The following is a 27,926-nucleotide window of genomic DNA, read 5'->3' on the forward strand; positions in this document are numbered from 1 at the left end:
GTCATGTGTCCATCATGCTTACTTAAATTACAGTGAGTCCATGTTTTCCAAGGTTGTGCTTCTTGAGAAACTTTTTTTTTTACTTTTCCAGCTCAAAAGTATTGTAAAGCTACCCAAACTGGATAGCTAAGGACTTCTCAACTATGGAAAAATCCTTAAGGAGCATAAAGTTAGCACAGTCAGTCACTATACCTCCAATATAGCGGGATTGTATCTGAGGGAAGCGTATTCTGAGAATACACAGCTGTTGTCCCTTTGGAGGCTATTACGTGCCATTGCAGCTTAAAGCAACCCTAAAGCTGCTCTAACTTATGCTGGGCACTATACTAGCCCCCATCACTCTTAGGGATCACTCTTGATTATGCATTGAGTGATGGTATGGTCTGTTTACTTTTGGTGAAAGTGATGTTGAAGATTGCTAAATATTTTTTTAGCCATGGGTAAACCAAAGAATTATCTTCCTGGTTGGATGGCCAAATAATACAAGTCCAAAGGGAATGGTGGTCTTGTGTACTAGACATACCTCTTAACTGTCCTGGCATAAGCATTTGAGAATATTTTAAGAAACAATCCCAAAGGATAATAAAACAGATAGACATGATATCTAGGGAAAATAGTAACATGTTGATTAAAAAAGAAAAAGTAAAAGTAATCTTGTTCATGTTGTAAGCCCACTTTCAGGCAACATATTAAATTCTTAGTAACGTTTTACCCTTGAGTGGTGATTTATTGCCGTTGTTTCCCATTCACTATTTGGATAGTGTGTGTATGTATATACCTAACATGCATCTTCCCTTACCTATCAGTGTTTAACTGCTGTTGATCAGACAACACTTCTTTATCTGTTAAATTTTAAGTGCTGTTTCTGATGAATGCCAGTGCTTTTGATGTGCTCTGCAACAGATACAGCAAGAATGAATATGCCATGTGTATGTTACAGATGCAGTAATTAAGTTCTTGGTTGCTGTATAGATGTTTCTAGCTGCATGGCCCACATATAGGTTATATTTTGAACCTTTTCTTTCTCTCTGGTGGTAGGTTCACAGTAATTGATCGAACAGCATTAACCAGCAGGATATTGTTAATAACCCCTATTGTAATGGAAGATAATATGGGAAGACAGTACCTTATGGATCTTGCACTACATGTCATTCTTTTAATTTTGAGAAGGAAGATTAAAAATCAAAATATAAATTAATTTTTACTATTATGAACTTTTAAGCTGTAAAAGACTTTTGAAAATATTTCAAGTTATGGGGCTCTAGTAACATTTTTCATTTAACATTCACATGGTTTTAACAAATACAACTTCAGAATGTTTGTAGTTATTTTGATACAGAAAAAAAGAACAAAACAAATAAAAATGCAAGCTTTGGTCAAAGGTTACCTGAAGAAGGGATATTTTGGACCTCTTGTACATTGTAAAAAATGTATTGGTCCACAAGAAGTTATTAATTACCTTTTTTTTGTTTTGTTTTGTACATCTACACTATTGAATTTACAGTGTTAGTCTGATGAAGTAATGCATTGAAATAATTGTAATTTAAAATGTGAAATAATATATCGGTCAGTGAATTTATGTTCAAAACAGTTTGATTTTTTGGCACTAAAGTATGTATAGTACACTGTTTATATTTATTACCTATTATATCCATTACCTATTATATCCATGCCTAAATATAACTTTAAATGTTTATCACTTTGATTGACAAACCTAGGTGACGGCCTTGTTTATATATTAACTAGTTCTGCTCAGTTAGTACAGATTTAAATAACTGCAATGTATAGGTTAAACCCACACTTTATATAAGCAGCTTCTGATGACATTGTTTTGAACATCAGTCACACAATGATAAACCAAAGCAACTGAAATGGATTGTGGTTAATATTACTGTCAGTGTTGCAAATACTCCTGACAAATACCAGCAACATACCACTCTTCAGTTATCCCGCTCCAACTTGAGTGTTTATTCCTTAAGATGTGGTTATGGTTAGGAATGAACATTACATATTTTACTTATAAGCAGTACATATTTTATTTATGTAGCATATAGTGTTTTATACCAGAATAATTCCCATCTTCTGTACTACTTCCATCATCCAAAAGTACATTTTTTCCTTTTCCTCATTCAATTCAGGCAATAAATTGTGATGTGCCCCGGGGCTTGGGATAGAGAGAGAATATAGAAATAACTACTACTTGGTAAATTCTGAGATACTAAAGGAGGACTTTTTATGGATGAAAATCCACCCTAAGTGTTTTTAAGATCCTTAATGCACAAGTAAGCTGGGCTGTTGATAACTTCGTTATGTGGTAGACACCACTTTTGTAAGACTATAAATTTACCTCATTAGAGGAGGATTATTAAAACTCTCTTGAATCCTCATCTGTCTTCACTTCAGGTGCATGTGTACATCATAATGTTTTACTCTTTATCATTTTCATGCAGTATGGGATAAATCATTTTATTTAGATATCTGAAATGTTTCTATTTTATAGTGGGTTCAATAACTTCTGTTCTATCCAACTGTACAAAAGCAACAAATAGCTTGCACATTCAGTGAACTGAGGTGTTTAATTGGTATGTGGGAGCCACGGATAGAAAAATATACTTGGGCTAGAAGTAATAGATTTTTTTGGTGAGTTATGCTAGGACAATGTACCTGACCCATTGTCCTAGCATAAACTTCAATAATGGGCATTTCTTCTTTGATGCTATTTTAGGGCACGTCTTCACTACCCGCCAGATCGGCGGGTAGCAATCGATCTATTGGGGATCGACTTATCACGTCTAGTGAAGACGCGATAAAATCAATCCCTGATGGCTCTGCCGTCGACTCCGGAAATCCACCACGGCAAGAGGCGGAAGCGGAGTCGACGGCGGCGCACCTGCGGTCGACTCGCCGCTGTCCTCACAGCCATGTAAGTGGACCTAAAATATGCAACTTCAGCTACGCTATTCACGTAGCTGAAGTTGCGTATCTTAGGTCGACCCCCCTTCCCCCCCCCAAGTGTAGACCTAGCCTTAGTGTCAATCCCACTGTAGGTGTACGTGTGTCTCGTGCATAAGATCGGATTCTTTTGAACATCAGTGTCAGTCAGGGCTGCACATGTGCCCTGTGCCTCCTCATGTTCCTAAGTGAGGGCATAAAGTTTGGAGAAGCTGTGACACTCCCTTCGTTCCCTCTTACAACTAGTGGCTGAGAGATACGACATCTAGCAAATGCCTAACCCACTTCTTTTCTTAGAGACTTGTGAAGAAATCTTCATCTTCACACTCCATTTATTTGGACAAATCCTATCCCCTCACCCCCATCCCCGAAAGAGGAAAGAAAAGTTACCAGAAACTCCTACTCCACTGAACACTTCTGTGTACAGCAGAGCAAGGGGCTCCATGACAACGGCCACATCTAATGGCAAATGCCAAACCCTTAAAGTTCTCTTCTGCCTAGGGGAGAGCTACATCCCAGAAGATGCTCCGTGTGCAAGTCCTTCTCTGTCAGGTTCTGCAAATCCAGGGATGCTTGGCTCAAGCAACATTTGCCAGAGCATTCCATACAGGTCATTTCAGACCCAGAGGTGACTGTCGCTACTTAGGCAAGCCTAATAAACCAATTTCAGCCAGTGCTCCTTTGAGCATACATCACACCCTGGGATTGGGCAGTGAAAAGAAGATGGAGAGCTCACCCTCAGGGACAGAGACTTCAACACTGACCACTTCAACATCTGTGAAGTCTGCAGCATCAGAAACCTTAGTATTGATAGCTTCAGCTCTGGAACCTGCACTGACTACTGTGATGCCAGCATCCCAGGCAGTAAAATCAATACCTGTCCCTATAAATAAAGATTATGCTCACTCATAGAGCCAGATAGAGCCCAAATATAGCTCAAATGTGAAGGGAATCCCAGAAGGAGGGCACACATCATCACTTCTCAAAGGACAGATCATCTGATCAGCCTGGGAATAGCACAGTGAATGAAGGACTTGGTGCTGACCATGATGGACCCCACCAAGGGCCCAAGATACATACAAGAGGAATCAAGAAGAAAAGATACCAGGGACCTCCAGAGTTGTTTCCTGTGCTGAAGAGATGGCCAGCACTGGAACCGGCCCCAGTGTCTCACCATCTGACAGCACCACCATTCAAAAAGGAAAAGTAGCTTTAGTTGCCAGCGTTGAGTAGCGATCCCTTCAGAGAGTAACACCACGGAGGGCACCAGGTAGCTGTCATTCAGAACTCTGTCCCAGATTGGGCATGAGTGCCATTAATCTCAACCAGGCCAACACCCATACATCATGCCACCTTGGACATAAAGGCCTTACTGGGGATGATCATCACGCACATCCAGGAGCAGATCTCCCTCCCACGTTTCCATAAAGAGGAGGAGATCCCATTCCACAGTGGAATTGTTAACCAAGCCACCCACAATTGAGCCAAAGAGGCCCTCTGGGAGCAAGAGAGAGCTGTCTGTCTTCACTCAAGAAATTGTCTTCATCGCCAGATGACACAATGACACCAGTCCCGGCACTGGTGATAAATAGCTTTAAAGCATTTCAGGATTTTCTGTCCCACATTGTGGAGACCTTGAATAGAGAAGTTCAGCCAACTCTTTATCTTGAGCACGACAATGCTGGCTAGTATTGACCTCCCTATTAAAGAGGGGATCCTGGAACTGGCTAAAGGATGTGGCATTCACTGGCCACTCTTCCTCCCACTGTGAAAAGAGCGGAGAAGAGATATCAGGTGTCCCCAAAGGGCTTTGAACACTCTTATGCCAATCCAGACTCAGGATCTCTGGTTGTTTTGGTAATACACGAAAAAGTGAAGTTTATGAAAGATACATGTAGAGATAAAAATAAATTTGGACCCTTTAGGGCACAAAGCATATTTATCAACTTCACTTTATCCTGAGGGCGAACTCCCAGGTCCTGGTTCCCAAATACTGTTTCCTCACTTAATAGATAGACTCATAGAATATCAGGGTTGGAAGGGACCTCAGGAGGTCATCTAGTCCAACCCCCTGCTCAAAGCAAGACCAATCCCCAGACAGATTTTTATCCCAATTCCCTAAATGTGGCAGTCACTGCGACAGGCCTTGTGGTTCCAGGCATCCGGCATACCACACGAGGTACATACCGCCATATATGACCTGCCCTTGGAGGGAATAAAGCTCTCCCACCAGAAAACAAATGAAAGCACTCTATTTCTTTAGGACTCAAGGGAAGTGCTGAAGTCATTAGGGATTTACATCCTGGCCCCTTATAGAAACCCTGACAAGTACCACCTCCAGTAGAGCAGAGACATCATCCTGCTCCTGAGATTGACAACCAGAATACCCACAAAGAAAGAAGCCCAAGTAGTCAAAGGGGTGCCCGTCTTCCACTGCCTCAGCTAATCTGGTTCCTCTAAAGAAGCAGCAGATTTGACTCCAGTTTGATTCAATGCTCCCATCAGTTTGGAGCCTGTGTCCACCTTTAAGAATTACCTTGTCCTTTTCCATCAGGCCTGGGTGGCCTTTACAGCTGACAAATGAGTGATAGATATCATCAACTACAGCTACCCTATCCATTTCAAAATATTATCTCCACCCACTGTCCTTCCCCGTTCTCTTCAGGGACTCACTATTATGAACAGAAATGGCCTGATTGCTTCATCTTGGGGCTGTAGAAGAGGTACCACAGGAGTACTAGGGAAGAGTTTTCTATTTCTATTACTTACACATCCCAGATTAGAAAGGGGATGTTTGTCCTATCCTAGACCTGAGGAAACTGAAAAATATATATGCTACCTCAGATTCAGGCTGCTAATGGTTGCCTCTATCATCCCATCTCTTCAGACTCAAGACTGGTTCATGTCCCTTGACTTGCAGGATGCATATGTCCATTTAGCCATCCATCTGGCCCACAGGAAGTATCTAAGATTCACAACATCTAATCAGTACCCATACAAAGTACTGTCATTCAGACTCTGCACAGCATTGAGAGTCTCCACAAAGTGCCTGGAAGTAGTACTGGCACTCCTCAGAAGGAAGGGCATTCCTGTCTACCCTTACCTTGATGGTTGGCTGATTTAGGGCAGACCCAAACAGGAGACAGTAGCAAGAATCATATAGAATCATAGGATAGGAAAGGGCTTTGAGAGGTCATATAGTCCAGTCCCCTGCACTCATTGCAGGACTAAGTGTTATCTAGACCATCCCTGACAGCTATGCTCTCTTCACTAGAAGGCCCAGCTGAGAGAACAGGAACTACAATCCCATCACGGATGATAGAGTTCACTGACACCATCTCAAAGAAACACAGTTACTAGGTTTATTACTACAAAACTGTTTTTGCTCTTGTTCCTGGATGTTGCTGCTTTTAAAGATGAAAATGTAAATAGATAATTTATCCTTGGGGTATGGACTGGTTTGTGCAAATCATTGAATTTTGTAGATAGCACATCTCTGGTGAACTGGTCACATGCTTTGCTGTTAAGAGAATGATTCCATTTTCATGTTAGGTGATCGGGGTGGAATAGTCTTCTGTGTGTTTCCTAAACTACTTAGTGTGAAGTGTATGTAAATCTTTTACTTTGCTTATTTACCACATGATGTACAGCTGGGGTCCACCAGATTATCAGCCATTAGAATCACTTAAATCAATATTTCAAATTCCAAATAAAAAATTGCTGTTGGCTGAGTGGAAGACTACATTGCTGCTGGCACCAAGTAATTAGGAATAGATTTCAGGCCTCAAACTCCTTTTAAAGAACTTCACTTCATATTTAGGCACCTTTGATTTCATGTATAATAATCAGATTGCATTTAGGTGTTGTGGCTCAGACTGTACTTCATCATTGCCATCTAGAGAGGCCTGTGAGAAATTAAAGCTAATCCCGTCAGTTTTTGATAAAGTATGGTGATTTCTAGGCAAGCCCTTGCACATTATGCTGTGCAAGTGTGGATTAAAAAGAATCTACTATTGATCAGGTCATTTATGAACTTTGTCTATACAAGGTAGTCAGGGTCTTGCTTTCAATAATTTTGTTTAAATATTCAATGAATTACTCTAGAAATAAAGATGTTCCTTAGTTTAATAGTCCTTTTTTTCTTCACATTAATTTACACTCTATTTAAACCGCTGCTTTTCTATGTTGTGGTGCAATGGTTGCTGTACTGTACTTAGGTCTGTGTATGAGTTCAGTTTTAACAGGAGCTTTAAACCTTTATTTTGGAAAAATATCATTAAAATGGCAAAACCATAACACAGAATATAAACTTTGAGTACAGCTTGAATTTTCCATGATGGTTTGATTAAAAAGATGAATTGATACAAAAAAAGAGTTTAAAAATCATCCAGTTTGTCAAATTTTCACTGGATTGTTTCTTTTTTGGTACTCCTTTTGCAATAAATCTAAAATACCTGTGCTCTGGCCACACTGTTGCTCCTCGTGCTGATGGCTAGAATATCAATTATACATTGGTAGTGTTTGTCTATGGAATATTGTATAGCTTTTTAGCCATAATGGAGAATAATGAATCAGGATTTCAAATCTCATATCTTCAAGGTGCTGTTTAAATTTCCATGCAATTCACTATTTTTATTTTTAACTGTGGCCATCAACCCCAACTTAGAAAATAGTTAAGATCAGACCTGCTGAACACGCCCCATCCCACTAAGAAAAAATAATAGACACTGCTCGTACAAGTCTCTGCAGGTGCAGAATCCAGGTCTCTAACACAACAGATGCCATTCTTAGCCACTGCACCACACTGTCTTTTAGAATGACTAAACCAGTTAGGATAATCCAATCTCTAACCACTGTAAACCACACTCCTCTCCCAGAGCCAGGGATAGAATCCAGGATTCTTTGCTGACAATATTCTGCTGCTGACTAGTGAGTAAATACACCTTTACCTCAATATAACGCAGTCCTCAGAAGCCAAAAAATCTTACCGTGTTATAGGTGAAATCGCATTATACTGAGCTTGCTTTGATCCACCGGAGTGCGCAGCCCCAACTCCCCCGGAGTACTGCTTTACCGCATTATATCCGAATTTGTGTTATATCGGGTTGCTTTATATCGAGGTAGCGGTGTAGTTGTGTAATGCCCTGAGAAAGTGTGTATCAAGTCATCCTAGCCAGTCAATTACTACCAATTACTCTTGTAGCTCAATTAGTAATTCTTTAAGCTAGGGATGTGAAGGTTAAGGGGTTCACTTCTTTGCTGAACAATGTAAAGAGATGGTAGGTTTCGATATGATTAGCACAGTGAGAACATCACTTTAAAATAGGTTTTGTACTGAAAAACTGTGATGATCTAAATTATGGTATGAATAACCAAAATACATGTTTCACATTTCAGTCATTTGTCACACATTTTGCTTGTGTAACCCACTGGCCAATGTGTGCTTTGTCCGTCCGTCCCCCCCCCCCCCACCCCACTCTATGCCTAGTCATGCAGAGAGGATGTAAGTCTGTTACAGCTCTCAGCTTGAGAAAATGGGCTTTTTAGCACAAGCTGTAAAAACTCATGCTTGGAGCTCTGGTGGTCAATGGTTCAACTCCTGGTGTTGGCCAAAATGGTAGCTATCACATTTACAGGCACACCACCTTGACATGTTTGAAGGCTGAGAGGTATGTTTCATCCTGGCAAGAAATGGGGAGAGCAATAAGCAGATCTGCTGGTATAATGAAGGTACACATTCCCTGTTCCTGCCACTGCTCCTGGCTCTATCCAATTTCTGGAAGGCCATGAGGGCCTATGGACTGTTTTGGAAAGTGACTGGTAACAAAGGTTGCTTCAGGGAGGTTCCTTCAGGCTGACAGGTTATGTTGTCACTGCTAATCATGGAGGATTACTCTTGGTGTATTTACTTTCAGTAACTTTTAAATAGGGAAAAATGTAATCAAATAATTTATTGAGGCACAGCACAGCCTCTACACACTCTTCCAGCACTTTGACATAGGCAGGATCGGCTTCAACAGCACCATTTCTCCCTCTGATTCCCAGGCACATGCAGCGCCCTTTCTCCCTTTATTCTGAGAGAGATCCACTGAGGTAAACCAAACCTTAGCAGTGACTTCAACAGTATTAAGACTGAGTGACTTCCCAGATGCATGCCATGTGTGACAGTCAGTCATGCTGATTGTTTGATATAAGTTACATAAAAATATATAAGATCACGGCTAACGTTTTATTTTAGAGTCTAAGTTTGAAGTTGGGTTATGCATTACGTTTGGGTATCTGTTGGAGATGGAAGTGAAAGCCTTACAGAATGTTGGAGTGCATTATCGATAGTGTTGTAGGCAATATGAAGATGGAAAGAAATGCACTATCACTAAACATAAGGTTATTTTGCTGTTTTGAGCTAGAGGTTATTGATCAGTGATCATCTTCAGACACATTAAGCTTCTGTATTTTTGCATCATTAAAAACACTTTTATGTGGACACATTCAAGCTTTTTAACCTTGGGACAACCCTTAGAGCATTTTTATTAGTGGATAGTTTTACCTGGCTAAACAACATATGTTAGCTTTTAAGTAAAAATCTCAATTAATATTAGTTTACGTACACAATGTGGGCGAATGATAGTAATGACACTGATATAAGGTTATTTTGCTGTTTTGAGCTAGAGGTTATTGATCAGTGATCATCTTCAGACACATTAAGCTTCTGTATTTTTGCATCATTAAAAACACTTTTATGTGGACACATTCAAGCTTTTTAACCTTGGGACAACCCTTAGAGCATTTTTATTAGTGGATAGTTTTACCTGGCTAAACAACATATGTTAGCTTTTAAGTAAAAATCTCAATTAATATTAGTTTACGTACACAATGTGGGCGAATGATAGTAATGACACTGATATATAAACAATGATAGTTACCTTTTTATTTAGTTGGTCCAGGATAATTTACTTATTTTGCCATTTGAGTTGCTTTTTATGTTCTCAGTGAGCCGTATTGTGCCATAATTGGTTAAACAAATTTTCCCATTGATTTGAAAAGCGAGTTTTGCTTAAATATTGATGGCATAATATGGTCCAATGCATTTTCAGGACTATCTAGGGTCACTTCAAACATGTATTTGTAAGAGATACAAAGCTCATTGAAAAAATCATACTGATAGATCTAAAACTCAGTGGCTTTGGTATTTTTTAGATTATATAACATTTAATTTTAGAATATGTTGAGATAACAGTGCTATGCCATTTAATCCATATGCAGTACATGAAAAAATATCCAAAGAGACTAGATTTGATAAAAATGCTGATCACAGTCTGTTGGTTATTCTTGTCAGTTAGATAAAGGAGCTGATGAGAAATAGTTGTCTGCACCCTAAACAGTGCATACGAGTCTTAAATGAGCCCACTGGAGGCCATTTATCTGTGTCTCTTCACCAGGATAAAATAAAATAAATGTTTGAGTGAAAAATTCATTTGCATCTCAAAGTAACAGCAAGTTTGATGTAGAGGAATACCCTTGACTGGCTTTTATGTCTGGGCATAAACAGGAAGATCCTGTGTGGTTTCAGTGACCATTTGTGATTTTTTTTTTCCATTCTCATGGGGAACTGTTTTAGTATGGTGAGCTTTGGGATATATGTTTTGTAGATGATACTTAATTATTCTCACTTGCATATGAAACCTGTTTATATTTTGGAAATGATTGTAATATCAGCTATACTTAATGTTTAACTGTTCCCTTCAAGAATTACTTTCACTATTGTCCGTTTATGACACGCACACACAGGCACACACACGCACACACACTGTTTGTTGGACTGCAATACTAGATACCAGATAATTCTTTGAGATACCTTTATTCAAAACCATCTGTTATACCGGTGATCATGTGCATAATGATATGCCTGTGTCACGGGGAAAGAAGTTTAAGTAGATGGAATGTGAACAAATGTCAAATGGATACTAACTTGATTAGTGTCAGATGTTAAAGGTACATCATCTCCAGTGATTTGCAAAGGAGGCAGCACAATTGCAAGAGAGCCACACTCTGAGGTAAAATAATTTGAGTACACTCACTTGTTATGCTAATCATGGGACAATTCCAACAGAGAATCCTAGAGTTATTCAAACCCAACATCCCTACTAGCTCCCTAACAGATGATGGAACTAATGTCCTAAGATTGGAGTCCTTTAAACTGATTGTAGTACTATGTAACTAAATTATGATCTGAATATGACCTTTAACAAAACACACCATAATAATGCTATTCAGGTAAAGAGAAGAGGGGAAGAAAAGGTACTATGTCACGTACATGGTCACTGAAATAACCTGTCTTCTTCCTGTGTAAGCAAATTTGTGGATACACCCAGACACAAAAGCTAACCATGTGCAGTTGTCTATAGCAAACTTGCTGTTACTTTTAAATGCCAAGTGTCTTACTCACCTCCCCCAGCCTCAAGACATGGGGTCTTTGTCTGGACTAACAGGAAAAAGGGGTTATGGCTCCTTTAAGGGTCCCTCCACCCTCCGGGTTGGGGAAGAGGTGGTCAGGGGAGGGAGAAACGTCACCTGAGCTGGTGGGCGAGCCGCCGAGACTCAGGTGTGCCACTGGCTTCTGAACATCCTAGGAAAGTATATATGCTATATCCCTCTGGCCTGAACCTGCTCTCATGCCTGGGTTAGCAGCTGTCATCCCTAGGATTAGCATTGGACTGGGTTTTTTTATTTTGCTGTGAGCATTGTGCTAATCAAGTTTTTGATTAGTTATTGACCTACCCAGTGGGGTAGATCAGTAGGTAAGGTTCAAGTTGTCACAATATAGCAAGTTGCTGATGTCCAGAGAAGGTACTGGGGGGCCCGTTCCCCGACAAACCAGAATTGGACATTCATAATGTTGTGGCCTAATGAAACCACACCCATTTTGTCTGTCTTCCTGCAAGTCCAGGACAATGAGGTTTTCATTTCAATTATAGTCCTATTGACCACATTTTAAGTGTCCAGATCCTTTTTTGGTGCTTAGCTTATATTAGTAATAGGGGGAAAAAAACAAAATGTCCTCCGATACTGCAACATGAACCTCATCCAAAGCTTCCCCTGAGCTTGTATGTTCCAAAGGTAGGAACTCATGTGTAATAGTTCCCTAATTTCCTTTGAACGCAAGAAATGCTCCCTCTCAGTTTGCCTTATCAGCATGATTTCAACACTTAATATCTGAGAACTAAGTGCAAGGTTTTCGCACCTGATCCAAAGGTGACTTAACAAATAAAACCCTCAATATCTATACAGGATTTTAATATAGACTGTGTTTTAACTGCTTAAATGCTTTAAGGATTTGCTCTGTACTTATGCCGGTCATTTCAGTGCACCCAAAATCAAGTCAGTGCATTAGAAGACACTGCTATTAAGCCCTGCCAGCCTGCTCTAGGGCTTAAAATATAAATTAGAAGTATTCACAGCCACTGTGACTCAAACCGTATAGAATAATTAGAACTAAATATGAAATCACTGCTGATAAAATTTGTGGATGACAAAGATTGTCAGAATGGTAAATAAGGATGAAAACAGGGCAGTCAGAGACTAGTCTGGAGTGATTGGTAAGCTGGCCCATTCAAACAAAATGCATTTGGCTGTATTAAAACACAAAGTTTTACATGCAGGGGTAAGGAATGTAGGCCATACCTACAGAATGTGGGGGACTGTGTCTTGAAATGCAGTGACTCTGAAAAGGATTTAAGAGTTATAGGAGACAAGCAACTAAAGATGAACTTCCAGTGTGATGCTGTGACAAAAAGGGCTAATGCAATTCTTCAATGTGTAAATAGAGGAATAGTGAATAGGAATAGAGGTGATCTTACCTATGTATACCACATTGGTGAGGCAAATACTAGAATATTTTGCACTGTTCCGGTACATTTAAAAAAAGATGTTGAAAAATTAGGATGAATGCAGAAAAGAACCACAAAAGTGACTCAAGGGCTAGAGAATGTTTCTTACAATGAGAGACTTAAAGAGCTCAATCTGTTTAGTTTATGAAAAAGAAGATTGAGAGGTGACTTGATCACAGTGTATAAATACCATAATGGGAGAAAATACTGGGTACTAAAGGGCTCTTTAATTTAACAGAGAAAGGCAAAACAAGAACGAATGGCTGGAAGCTGAAGCCTGTCAAGTTCAAATGGGAAATGAGGCACACATTTTTAAGAGGGAGGATGATTAACCACTGCAACAAACTACCAAGGGACGTGTGAATTCTCCATTTCTTGCTGCAGATCGAGGGAAGTGATTATTCCCCTCTATTCGGCACTGGGGAGGCCACATCTGGAGTATTGCGTCCAGTTTTGGGCCCCCCACTACAGAAAGGATGTGGACAAATGGAGAGAGTCCAGCGGAGGGCATGAAAACGATCAGGGGGTTGGGGCACATGACTTATGAGGAGAGGCTGAGGGAACTGGGCTTGTTTAGTCTGGAGAAGAGAAAAGTGAGCGGGGATTTGATAGCAGCCTTCAACTATCTTAAGGGGGTTCCAAAGAGGATGGAGCTCTGCTGTTGTCAGTGGTGGCAGATGACAGAACAAGGAGCAATGGTCTCAAGTTGCAGTGGGGGGGAGGACTAAGTTGGATATTAGGAAACACTGTTTCACTAGGAGGGTGGTGAAGCACTGGAATGGGTTACCTAGGGATGTGATGGAATCTCCTTCCTTAGAGGTTTTTAAGGCCTGGCTTGACAAAGCCCTGGCTGGGATGATTTAGTTGGAGTTGGTCCTGCTTTGAGCAGTGGGTTGGACTAGATGACCTCCTGAGGTCTCTTCCAACCCTAATCTTCTATGATTCTATGATGTGTTCAAATCAAGACTGGATACTTTTCCTGAAGATTTGTGTTTGACCAAGCACAAGTTATTGAAAAATCTCAATAATGAAAACCAGATAAGTGGTCTTGAAAATAAATCCTAGGAAGAACAAAGATCATACTTGGCAAATATGCCAAGAAGCATAACTCAACAGTGCAAACAATTAGATGCACAAAACTTCAGATAGTGGGTAGGATCAGACAGAAAAAGATAAAAAATCAAGAGGAGAAGCAAGTTCAGGATCAGATTTTATTTTTTTAAATAATGCTGTTTAATTTTTTATTACTGTATATTTTTTATTTTTAATACTGCCAAAGTATTTCTAGCCAAAGTATGTAATAAGATATCAGTTCTTTAAAAGAACCGTATGTTGTTGTGCTTACTGTCTTCATATTTTTTTCCTGCCACTTCAATTCAGATACAACTTTGACAGCTTATATCCTGAGAAACAATACACTTAGAGACTAAAACATCCTAGCCATTATAGCAGGAGCACATTGTGGGTCAAAGGTTTGAGTAGGTGGAGACAATGATCCTTTAGTAGCGGGGGATGCCCCTTAAGGAAGGGCCATAATTATTTAATCCCCATCACCTATGACAGGTTCTGTGGTGGGTTTGTCTGGGGCCAAAGAGGTCTGCAAAGCAGAAATGAGTCTTTTCCTTTCAAGAATTATCCTTGGTTACATTTTTGAGTATGTTGATAAAGTTATGGCCCTTTCTGTCTCTGTTGTCCTTGCTCCCCTGCCATTCATGATGTTTCATGCCATTTTGCAAACTCAGAATAAGTGTGAAATGGGAGAGAGGCTCAAACTGACCAGTAAGAATATAGGCCAAATATTCTTAGAAAAAGCTTATTCATTAGAAGTTGTCTAATCTGTAGGAGTGATTCTAAAATCTTCAATAAAGAAAACGAAAACCTAATAGGTTATGACATTAAGTACGTGCATGGAACCAATGTAGGAAGTAACAAACAAGTTAGCAGTGACTGAAAATTATTAATGAAAACCAGACGCTGAGATTAAGAAAAACAGGAAGACAAGAAAATGTTCTTCAGAATACTCTTAAGGAAAACAGGAGTTACAAGACTTCGAGGACACAGTTGTAATGGGGTGACAAATGTTTAGCTTCAAGGACAATGATAGTACTTACAGACAGAGAAAGCATTATGAGGGGACCAAAAAGTTTTTCAGCTGGTACTACAGAAACGTATTACAAGAAATAAAATCTTCACAACCATATATAAAATGAGGCAGACAGTTCTTGTTAGAGGGTTCTGACATAACGGATGGAGTCATCAAGAGCAGAAATAAGTGAAAAAGATAGTTTCAACATGAATAACAGGTAGTCGTCAGTCAAATAACAGAAGAGCTAGAGAAACTATTAATGGAATAGATAGAAAAAAAAACTCCAGTTCAGAGGGCCCGCAAGGGGGTGCACCTGATGTGATTCTTGTTCATGATGAAGGAAAGCAGAAATATGTAGTCCTATGAATAAGAACACCTTTTCACTGGTCTAAAAACCCTGTACTACATTACTGACCATTGAATTACTGTTGTCCTCCCTCTTCCTGGGAATTCATGGACCCCATTGGTTTCCAAAAGTCAGTTTCTGGGAATACTTCTCCAAGAACCAGGGAGGTAAAGAGACTGTTAAAACACTATAATCACCTATTATCTACAATAATTAATATTCTTGCCTCTAAATGTCATCTCATTGTCCTTTCAAATCCTTTGTGGATTTTAAGTAACCAAGACAAAAGACCAGATTCATGATCACAAATCCTCCAAATTTTGCCTCTGTAAAAGGTGTACAGTCAGTGAAATAAAAAGTGTGTTATTTCTGTAATAAGGAAAAAGCTTACATTTTGATATACAAAGGAATCCAGTTATAAAAATAATGTAAAGATGACATCAAAAGATGGCATCCTTAAAATAAGGCTAGCTAAAAATCAAAATGAAGTATATAGGGATGAAAGCAACTACATACCTTAACTAGGCATACCACAGTTCTTTCCTTGTAAACCCTAAATCTGTTTAAATAGGACTTCAACAGTTCGTTCTCCAAAGTGAATGTATTCTATTATTTTTCTTTGTTGTACTCTAGAATGTGTGCTTATGTGATAGATACTGTGAAAAGTCTTATATTTGTCTAGACGAGAGAAGTGTGCAAATGGCATTCTGACAGTGGTCTTTGACTCTGAGACAGGGCTTCTGTACCTGAAAATGCAGGCAAGATGTGCAACTGCTCTCATAAGTACAGCATGTAAAGCAGTAAAATCAACAGAATATTCATAACGAATGAATACAGCAACACACCATAGTGCCAAGGCATATTTTAAATTAGCAAAACCACCAAATATCAGCACATTGTAATTGATTGTTTTTCAACAGTCCAAATCTGCTTTAGTCTGTTTTAAAGGAAGGAAATTTAAAGTGGTCCAAAGACTGGGATTTGCTATATTCAATTCTAGACCAAAAAGTATGTTTAAAAAAATACTGCTACACCAAGAACACTTTAAAAGTTTAATATTCCTGGAAAGATTGGAATCTCCATGTTCCTTCATATGTAGCTTTTGTATGTACCTTTGGCTGAGGACAGGATCATTAGCTCTTTTAAAATAAGCAAAACAAAAAGTTACTTACCATATTTTTGCTTCTCCTCATACACTAATAGGAGTATCTGATCATTTAATCTACAGACTAAGATCTACTTCTTCCATTCCATCCATTGCAGCAACAAAGAATGGAATTACTGAGGATGAAGGCTATAGCTTTGAGTTTGTCATTTTTCTCCGATTTGTAGCTGGAGGGAAACCATGTTGGCTAGTGAGCAACTCTGCTCCCATCATTTCTATAAATACATTTACATAGCTTCGGGTGGATTACCTCTCTTTGCCATCAGGTAGAAGAATCAGCCCTCATCCCCAACCTCAGTAGTTAACAACGGTTACCTATTTATTTCCAAATATATGCGTTACTAAGAAATTTGGATTAACATTTTAAATCAAATTCAGCTTTGGGAAGGATTTTTGAATAGCCACTATACAATGATTTCCAGTATGGCTCAAGCTTAGTTAACGGTTTACAGCACTTTATAGCATTGTTGAATCACCTCGTCTGCTAAATCAGTTGTCAGAAAAATATGGGCCAGCATGGTAGAATGTATTAGACCAATACATTGTCTCCATTTTATTATGAAGCTGCTGAGGAAGCTGTGATATACAGCACTGTCATTACAGATCTATTGTTAGAGGGGTTCCACAGTGTTTTGTGCACTGCCATTAATTTATAGCAGTAAACAATATGTAGCTCTCCGACTGCAGCAAAGCAGAATCTTTTAATGAGGTGGATGTTATTACCACAATAAATCAGTGCATTCGTGTAATGTATAATTCAATGTGTGTATTCCCACTGTAACTTCTCTGAGTAAGCTGATAGTGTATCATTGTCAGTGCACAGCTCTGTGGTTCGTTGTTTTTTTTTTTGTTTTGGTTTGGGGTTTTTTTGTTTTTTCCTCCTAAGCTTTCTGTCGTTTGGGGACTTTTTTTTTTTTTTTTATTTGCTTGAAAATAAATGTGGCATGTCTTGATGGTTGTCCTGTTGCAGGCTTAAGAAACCAACTGTAACAATAATAGTGAGAATCAATACTGTGGATTTTAGCTGTATGGATCTCTGCATGATACCATTTTTTCAAAAGAGAATGAAATCAATCCTAATTGGTTTTAGCTTTATATTCAAGGAATGTAATTCTATAACTATTGATTTGGGGCATACTCATTTGCAGGGTAATAAAAATAGGAGCAAATTAAGTGAATACTTAAAATGCTACAGTACTATACAGATACAGCACTGATTCTATTTTTAATTCATACAGGTTTTTTTACAAATGATCTTATTTCTCCTTTTTTCCCCTCCAGCATAGCTAAGTCTTTAGGGAAAATCTGTACAGATGGAGATTCCAAAATGGTTCTGTAACAAAAAAGATAGTTCTTGGAGTCAGTTTCATTCTTCCCTGGAACACATTTGCTAAATCAGATAAAATCCTATTCTACCGCAATCACTCCTTTAAAAGGGTTACATTTCAAATTAGTGAACTGCAAAAATGGTAATCAACCTAAGATGTTTTCTTTATCCAATTGCAAAGTGAAAACTGCTTTAAGTAAGATTAGATCTTAAATCCTTGTTTGATCTGTTATCTAGAAGATACACTATAGCAACTGCAAGTAGTTTATCAGATGCCATCTGCAAGTAAACATACTTTGATAGTAGTAATCAGATAATACAAATATTTCCAAAATTATAAATACAGCAATGGACATTATTTTTTTACTTAGATTCTAAATTATTTTTTACATATGACCAAAGGATACCTCTGTTTTCATTGACTCAGAGCTGGATTATTGATTGTCACTTTGGCTTAGAAGCTTTACCTTGAATGTTTGTCTCATCTCGTATATATTGTTAAGTATATCCGTTAATTTTATTTTAGTAAGATGATAAATGTGAAAATATTTTTTCTGCAGGTGTATTCTTTAGTTATAACCAGGCACTTCTATAATCTGTTTATATTTGCATCATTTAATTTAATGGTATAAGAAAACACTATTCTATATCAATCTCTGTACGTATTACAGAACTGTATCAAATATTGCCCATATGTACCAAAATATTTCAGACCTCTTAAAGTATTATACATATGAAACTATTAAAAGACCACCGAATCCTGACATAGGAATAATACTATTGAAAAAACACATGGCATGTATACCAAAACTTTGTGTTTAGCAATGTTTATAAAAATGTGATAAGTCTTTTTGGTAATTTTGCATATTTAATTAACTCAGTTTGATTTTTGGTATCAATACTTTCTGATATAATTTGTCTGATTCACTAATTTCTCTCATTAATTCTTTCTCATTTTCCTGCATTACATGCAGACATATCTTATTCTTTAGGTATAATTTCTCTTGGGATTGGTTATCATAAAAAAAAAAAAAAAAAAAAAAACCAGCACCAACAGCAAGAAACCAAACAAAAAAATCAAACACTAGTACTAATATCAACATTCCAGCCACACTGTTGACATTCCCTTTCACTGTTGGTCAGCCTGACATCAAGGTCCAAACCCATGTTTTTAACTGTTGCTTACAACTCATTCAATAGTCTACAAAACATCACACAGCCAGGACCCACTTCATGTAATACTGTCTGCTGTGAAATGCTTCTTAGTGATGATCAGTGTTCAATCGAAATTAGACTGTACTGGTGGAATGTAACAGCTTCTTCCATCACCTGTGTGTATATGTTATCCAAGTTTGAGATCCACATCTGTCTTCACCCACATACCAACTCTGTCTGCTTTTGCAAGAAAAAAAACAACCTAGACAACATATTTGCATGTATGCTAATAATTCTGTTTGCAAAAACACTGAAAACTGGTCATGATTATGATGTGGTGATTGTCTCCTTTGTTTTAGCCTATTGGTGCTCTAAACCCAAAGAGAGCAGCATTCTTCGCAGAGCGATATGAATCATGGGAAGATGATCAGGTTCCAAAGTTTCACTATGGCACTCATTACTCAACTGCAAGTTTTGCACTCACTTGGTTGTTGAGAATTGTAAGTACAGTCCTTAAAAATACATTTACTTTTAAATAATAATGAAAGCCACAAATAATCAGAAACCATGAGTAAATTAAAACCCAACAGAATATAAGGCAATTGAGATTTTGAAGTAATTGATTATCAGCAACTTGTTTCAGTTTCCAAGGAGAAAATCTGTTCCAAACTCTGAACATCGTGTTTTAATTTTTATGGGGTAGCCTTCTCAAATCAATATAAAAAGCTCTTTTCCCTTTAAAATAGGCTTTTCAAGTAGACCTCATTGTATTACATTAAATAGGCTTAACTTCTCTTCCTCACATGATTTTTTTCATTTTGTGGTGTACTCTGAAAAATTGTAAATTCTTATGAATGTATTTAATTTTCATCCCTAAAAGTTAAAATAAGATGTCTTAAGATACTCCTAAGATTGTACATTGTCATATTTGTTTTAAATGGTGTTGCAATATATATGTAGGTAATATTGCGGATGCAACGTATTGATAATATATTGGTTAAACAGTGCATGTTTCTGTAAAATTGAAAGGTGATTTATCTTCTAGAAAGTAATTTCTTTGGGAAAGCATTAGCAGCACATCATTAATTAAAGCTTGTTAGAATGGTACAAGCATACATAAATCCTTGAAGTAATTTATAGTGCTTAGCTAATTTCAAGCAATTACCCACTAATATGTGCTTAAGTGTTCTTTAACTAAGAGGAGGCTTTTAAATCTTTCAAACATTTTTCTTTTCTAAATCATAAATTATATATTAAGCCATAACAATGGTAAAGTTACATTAAGTATTAAAATATTTATTTGCATTAATAGATAAACTTGAAGAAAAGAAAAAATCTTAGCTGATTAAGCCATGCAATTATTTAAATAAACAAAAAACCCACACAAACCCTTAGATATAAAATATATTCAGCTTTTTCTTCTTAATGTGTTTAAAAGCAATTCATGTCACAACTGATCTGTAAATATTTCCCTTCCATTTTTACAAGCTTTTATTTGTCTTAATTTACGGTGAGCACAGCAGAGTAGAATTAAGGGTTACTCATACACAAAAACAGCTATGCCTGAATTATTCATCAGGTGGGTAGCAGAAATAGCCTGTCCCAATTAACCACTTATGCACCAGGAAATGAAGTAAGAGTAACCATAAACTTCAGACATGGTAATTGCCATTTTTATCACATTTCTTTCAAAAAGTATTACTTGATTTTTTTTTTCTTTCATAGGAGCCCTTTACAACATTTTTCCTACATGTACAAGGCGGGAAGTTTGACCATGCAGATAGGACTTTTTCATCAATTTCAAGAGCATGGCGCAACAGCCAGCGTGACACGTCTGATATAAAGGTAAAATACTGTTTTTAGCTTTTGTGAAAGCTGTTAACACATACTGCACTGTATTATATATTATAAGAGCAGACTTGAAGAAGAGCTCAGTATAGCCCACAAGCTTGTGTCTCTCACCAACAGAAGTTGGTCCAATAAAATAAATTACCTCACCCACCTTATCTCTCTGATCTCCTGGGACCACCACAGCTACAACAACCCTGCAAACATTTTTTTTTTTTTTTTAATAGGCAAGGCTGGTAGTACCACTTACTAAGTTGCCTCACACTTCCCATTATTAGTCTTTGTTTTCTGTTCCTTATAACTTTGCCAAACTTTAATCCTTTGGGCTGAAATTTTCCATGCTGGGTGTCTGCCTCTGGTTGAATTTTTTTTGAAAAATTGCAGCCAAAATAATTGAGCCATTTCAAAGAACAGGACAAGGAAAAAAATGTTGTTTTGCCCATGTTAAAAAAAATGTGGTGACTTTTTCTTTGAAATGTTTTAATGCCCCTTTCCTTTGGAACAGGGACTTTGTGTCAGGGGCCTTTTGCCATCCCCAGGAAAATCCACCATATTTGGCCTAATTATAAGCCTCTGAAAAATCACCTTTCACATTTTATCATTTAAATTCCCCAAAGATTATGTCTGCACTGAACATGCTCCAGCCTGGGGCTCAGAACCACATTCCCTGAGCTCTGGGCTTCTGTGGGCTCAACTAGGTCCGGATGCCTGAACTGAGAGTAGAATGACTCTCTCCTGTGCTGTCAGTGACACCCTTTCCACTCTCTCTCAGACCAGACAACATGGAGGAGAGTGCTGCCTAATTCAAATGCAGAGGATACAAGAGCTGGACCTGTGCAGGGGAGGGAATAGGAGGGGAAGGGGAAAGGTGGGGGAGGGGCACAGATTGGGACAAGGTGCCTGGTGGTGGTAGTAGTAGTAATAGTGAAGTCTGTACTTTCTGGGTGGAGGAGTAGTGTGTATTGTTAGGTGCAGGGTTGGCTTCAGGCACCAGCATTCCAAGCAGGTGCTTGGGGCGACAATCTGCAAGGGGCGGCAGTCCGTGTGTTTTTGCCACCCCAAGCAGCGTGCCGAATTGCTGCCCTGGACGGCGGGGGCAGTCCGTGTGCCATTAGGGCGGCACGTGCATTTCCGCCCCGGCAGCAATTGGCGGCAGCTTCTATGTTCAGCTGCCCGCAGCGGCAATTCAGCACGCTGCTTGGGGCAGCAAAAACAGTAGAGTCGGCCCTGGTTAGCTGGTTTCACTGTTCACTTTCTTTCTTAGGTAACTCTGTGTGACATATGTTTATATATGTAACAAATCTAACTGCTTCACAGTGACGCTCTTTTTGTGTATTAATTTCTTGGTTTGTTCTACTAAATGGTTAAGTGGAGATGGGTCATGGTGACTGAGGGTGGATGTGTGTGGGATTAGAAATGCAACCAGTTGGAGATTTTATGTGAGGTGCTGTGTATGAACCCTTTGCCATTGTAAGATAGAATCTGTCAGAAAAGTGTAGCTCCTGACACTTTGTGTTTGTGGGTTTTTTTGCCCAGTCAGTCAGGTTTAGGTGCACAATCCATATGTTTTCAATGATAATATGAATAATAGCTAGAACTGATCCTACATCCAATTTTTTTAATTGCCCGCTACACCAGTACTACTCCCAATTCACACGTCTACAAATTTTTGTGTAGATAATGTTTTTAAAATAAATCTTTCAGCATTGCAAAGTAGGACTAACATTGAAATATTTCAGCCAGATCCCAAATTCAAAGACTTCCTATTAAAAACGTATGAAGAGAAAGCAAACAAAAATTACACAGAAAATTCAAAGGGCATAAAACTACCTCATGTGAAATTTCACACCAGTTGGCCATCTGCTTTTAGAGAAAAGCAGGAATTCATGCCCAATTTTAAGCTGATTTTAGGATACAATCCTGACTATTAAGTTGTTTCCAGGCACCTCCATAATTCTCAGGGTTTTCTGAGTGGAGGGTGTCCAACTAATGAGAAGTAGGATATTTTGAAGTTTATATACCTCATCAGTAGGGCCCTACCAAGTTCATGGCCCATTTTGGTCAATTTCACGGTCATAGGATTTTAAAAATAATAAATTTTGTGATTTCAGCTATTTAAATCTGAAATTTCACTGTGTTGTAATTGTAGGGGTCTTGACACAAAAAGGCGTTGTGGGGGGTCACAAGGTTATTATAGGGGGATTTCAGTACTGCTACCCTTACTTATGCGCTGCTGCTGGCGGTGGCGCTGCCTTCAGAGTTGGGCAGCTGGAGAGCAACTGGGCCCTCAGTCAGCAGCCACCACTCTCCAGTCATCCAGCTCTGAAGGCAGCAGCGCAGAAGTAAGGGTGGCATTGTATGGTATTGTCACTCTTCTGTGCTACTGCTGGCAGGGTACTGCCTTCAGAGCTGGATGCCTGACCAACAGTCGCCACTCTCTGGCCACCCAACTTGAAGGTAGAGCAGAAGTAAGGGTCGCAATACTGCGACTCCCCCCCCCCCCCCAAAATAGCCTTGCGACCTCCCTGCAACTCCCTTTTGGATCGGGACCACCAATTTGAGAAATGCTGGTCTTGCCCAAGAAATCTGTATAATATAGGGTAAAAGCACACAAAAGACCAGTTTTCATGGTCAGAGACCAGATTTCATAGTTCATGAGGTGTTTTTCGTGGCCATGAATTTGTTAGGGCCCTTCTCATCAGCTCTGACTGTCTCTGAAAATGTGTTTATTATCTTTAACTTTGTGTAGAAAAAAGGTTGAGAGGTATCTGATTTAAGAACAATGGGAACTGAAGTCATCTCTCCCCAGAAACTGTAGAGATTTCCTCAGATTGTCCAATCAAGTTCCATCCCCATCTTCTTTTGGAGGGATCAGCCCTTGCTGTGTCAAAGGATAAAGTACCTATAGGTGTATATTCAGTTCTTGGCTTTACAGTTCATAGAAATGCAGAAGTTAGAAAAGAAAAAGACTCCTACATGATCTGTTCAAGGTCCAATTATTGAGAAAGTCGTGGCAAGCCAGTTTTAGCAGCTGAACTCCACCAGTATTTTTGGCCTACCCAAATCAGACTTCATATGATGTGGAAATCATGCTGCTCATTAAACTAGACTGTCTCATCCAGACAATGGACAAATATCTATTCTAATACTGTTAAATCTATAAAAAGCCTTAGATAAAGTTTGTCACAGTACACTACAGGCCAATTGGTGTGTGGGGTTGAGCTTGCTCTGTTTCCTTTTTGGCTAGATTCCCACAGAGTTGTGATAGCATCTATCCGTTCACACTTGCAGTCCCATGAGAGTTGAACTTATTCCTCTAGTTTTCAGCATCTATATTAGATCCCTTGGGGAAATCATGAATTTAAATACCATCAATATGTCATGACACCCAGTTTTTATTTTATTCTCTGAAGGAGATAACAATGTCACCATGACACTCAATGAATCTGTGTATGAAAAATAGCTGACCCAATCTTTTATCCAAGAAAGGCAGAGATTATGCTGATTGCAAGAGGGAAGTACTTAGAAGAAGTGGCAGAAACAATGATGGCTTCTCTAGCAAGGGTATCTGGTTTCTCATTTTCTAGATGTTTGTGCAGTCTTAGTTCTGCTAAACTCACTGGTGTGCCCATACAAGTGATGAGAAATGCTTTTTTACATCTTTAGTTAGCTAGGAGACTGCAGTTCTTCCTCTTGGATGAAGACATAGTTAGTTTTCCTAGTCTCTGTCATCTCTGTACTGGACTACTTCAATTCTTTCTACATGATGCTGAATGACGAGGCCACACAAAAGCTCAGACTAGTCCCGCTTGCTGTAGCTTCTTCCTGAGTTGGGTAAATCAAGAAGAGCTCATCATATTGGTACACTGGACTCTATATGTGCTTCCCAACCAACATCAAATGCACATCAGAGTCCTGGGCCTTGCTTTCAGTAATCTCCGTCTTCCTCCCATTAGACGCTACCTTTCCTTTCGCAATCCACTGAGAATGCTTAAGTCATTTGGGGACATTCTGTCTGACAGAGCCCAGGGATAAACTTTCATTTATCAGGACAGGACATTTCCTCAGCTGAAGATGAGGATGTAAATTCCAGTGATGGAAATCCTTTACAAAGAGATGTATTCTTAATAGGGAGGAATGTAAAGTGTGTCTGATTCTTCCTTAGTCTCTCCCTAGACTTCCCCAACACACAAACACACCTAAGATGACCTTTAAAAACATAAAAGTTCTATCCAAGGAAGAACAGTGAAGATGTTCCATGCTGTGACTGCCACGCTGAATCTCTTAAATCATGTATTCAGCATCTATGTATGATGGTGATGGTGCTCAAGATGTATCCAAATTTATCAAGGCAATTTGCTTACCAATGCAGGCAAGTTTCCTGAAGTACATCTTGTTGTATAATGTCCAGTTTAATTTCAAATGTCTCAAGTTGTGGTCTTTCACCACATTCCATGGGACATTATTTCACAGTCTTATGTAGCTCAGTCTGGAAGCTTTTTCTTGTAGGCCGCATGTTCCATTTTTAATATTATCTCCTATTTATATCTCTTTGTACCACAGTAAATATATCTTATTTATATTTGATGCAGTGTGGTCTGGTGGATAGGGCACTGAAATGGAATTCAGAAAACCTGAGTTCTATCCCCATGCTCTGTCACTGACCTACTGCATGACCTTGAGCAAGTCACTTCACTTCTCTGCTTCTGTTTCCCCATCTACTCTTTGTCTTGTCTATTTGGATTGTAAACTCTTTGAGGCAAGGACTGTCTCTTGTAGCCTTCTCTATTGATTATGTTTTAGTTATATTGATTACCTAAAAATTCCCAATTAACAATCTGAGATTTGGTAGGGTCTAGTCCTAAAATCAGGCCCAGTGTTACTAGAATTACTAATAAGTTGGGAACCCCAATGTGCACAGTGGCAACACTCAAACTTAGGAAAAACCTTCTGACTTTGCAATAGTTCTGTTAATGCAATTATTAAAGATACAAACACTCCAACTCAAACAAGTTGGCAGCAATAATGCAGTGTCATAACAACAGTATATGCACACCATCCTTGTGGAGAGCCAAAGATGGTGAGATAGGTGGTGGTCCACCTAGGTTCTGTCCTATCTCTGGCATTCCAAAAGATCTCTACAGTCTAGGCCATGGTTAATCCTGTTCTGTGGTTTGATAGCCACCACAAATATTCTTAAGGACATCTGGCCTCATCTGTCAATATCAAAACTTTGTAACTCTGATAATGTTGGGGCATCCTTATCCTATAGGTTAGTATATTGAAGACCTCAAATTTATCAGTATATACTCGTTCATAAGCCGAATTTTTTTAGTAAAAAAGGGAAGCACCAGAGAAGGGGGTCGGCTTATGAGCGAGTATAGAGAGGGAGAGGTGGGACACAGCTCCTCCCCACAACAAAGGGAGCAAGGAGAGGCAGCAGAGCCAGAAGGAAAGAGGTGGGGCCACAGTCTCTCCATGTCTGGCCACGCTGCTCTCCCCCCAGCCTCTGAAGCAGCTGCAGCTGTGGGGCTGGCAGGCTGCAGCCGAGCCGCCAGGCCCAGCCCGCTGGAACATGCTGCGGCTGCGCCACTCGGTCTGGCCCACTGGAACAGGTTGTGGCCATGCAGCCTAGCCTGCCAGAGCAGCTTCAGCCAGGTCAGAGACATTCTCGCCTGGCCCTCCCCAGATAAGGTGAGAAGGGATGGGATGGGGAGAGTGTGGGGGTCCCGAGCTAGGGGTGGAGTCATGTGGGGGGTGGTCACAAGGGTTACTCCCCTGACTCCCAGCTTCTCCCCCACAAAAAATTTCCCCACCAGTTGCTGTCCTGGCCTGACAGGGTAAGCAGCTGGCATGCTGGGACACTTTGTTTACTTAGGTTTACCTCTGTACCTGCGGATGCTCGAGGTAAACAAACCATCTTGGCCCATCAGCAGCTTATCCTGATGGCCCGGGAGGCAAAGTTTGGTGACCTCTGAATTATAGGGTCTGCTTATGAACAGGTTATAAACATTTTTCCATTTTTACTTATCCATCTTGGGGTGGTCGGCTTATAAACGAACCGGCTTATGATCGAGTATATACGATGTCAGTTGGTTACTATAGCAATCCTGCATTTGAACATCTGCTGATGTTTCTGTCGCAAAATACACAAAATGTAATCAACTAATTTCTTGCAGCTATATGTCAAATTTTAAGCATACTTGTTTATCACAGCATTATATTTTATGATAGCTTTTGACCTAAGCTCACTTCTGGTTAGGGTTGTCAACTCTGACTGAAGCTATTCCAGGAGATTTTTTTCCCCAACATGATGTAATGTCATTGTCTTAAAACATCCTAGTAAAATCTCCTGGATTGCTTTCAATAGTCACCAGAAGATCAATGCCGATTCTGGGAGACTCCAGGCCAATCCTGGAGGGTTGGCAACCCTACTTCTGGTTAACTAACTTACGTTAAGGCGCTTAGGCTTCAGATTCTTATGCTAAATGCCTGTAGGTCCTTTGCATTACTGCCTTATACGTATAGCTTATCTTTATACGTGAAGGAAGCAACTCTGTATACTTACAGGCTACAGTGTCCAGAACAGTGGGGATCTGATCGTGGTTGGGACCCATGGTGCTAATGTAATTCAAATAATAATAATCTTCATATGTTTATAGGTGATCAGGTTCCTCCTTTGTTGTCTTTTAGCCAAGCTGTGCATTTTTAGCGTTCTTAATTTTTCCTCGTAAGTGGGTCTAATGAGTTATTGTTCTCTGAACCCCCTGTGACATCCTTAGCTGCTGGAAGTGTTGAGATTTTTTATTTTTTTTTCTTAAGCTGGTATGTTTAACAAAACAATTTACTTGAAGGATCAGTTCCACCCTTTTTCAGTATTTTTAAAAAGAATCTAGAACTATAGTGTTCTTAGTAAAGAGACATTGTCATGTGCTATAATGTAGGCGCCAAATAATTTTACATCTGTGTTCTTATAACAATCCCATGGTAACATAGTATTTGAGTGCAAATGGCATATTGAAAATGCCATATTCTCTTAGGAACTATTTCCATTATTATACCTGTATGTGCAAATTATACAAAACTGAAGTGATGAATAATTTAAATGTAAATAATTTAAACCAAGAGCAACAAAGTAAATGGTGATATTGCCCTTTCAG

General features: G+C 39.1%; 1 protein-coding gene across 4 annotated transcripts in view; it reads left to right on the top strand.

Moving 5' to 3' along the window:
• The window catches only part of LRBA (LPS responsive beige-like anchor protein), a 571,438-nt gene that overhangs the window by 391,251 nt on the left and 152,261 nt on the right, over window positions 1–27,926 (top strand). For all 4 annotated transcript variants that reach the window (XM_054029329.1, XM_054029332.1, XM_054029331.1 and 1 more), the window contains exons 45-46: window positions 19,278–19,418; window positions 20,644–20,763. In XM_054029329.1, coding sequence (XP_053885304.1) covers window positions 19,278–19,418; window positions 20,644–20,763 — 261 coding nt within the window. The remainder of the gene's footprint in view (window positions 1–19,277; window positions 19,419–20,643; window positions 20,764–27,926) is intronic.

The sequence above is a fragment of the Malaclemys terrapin genome, chromosome 5, assembly GCF_027887155.1.
Source record: "Malaclemys terrapin pileata isolate rMalTer1 chromosome 5, rMalTer1.hap1, whole genome shotgun sequence".
NCBI classification, from domain to species: domain Eukaryota; kingdom Metazoa; phylum Chordata; order Testudines; family Emydidae; genus Malaclemys; species Malaclemys terrapin.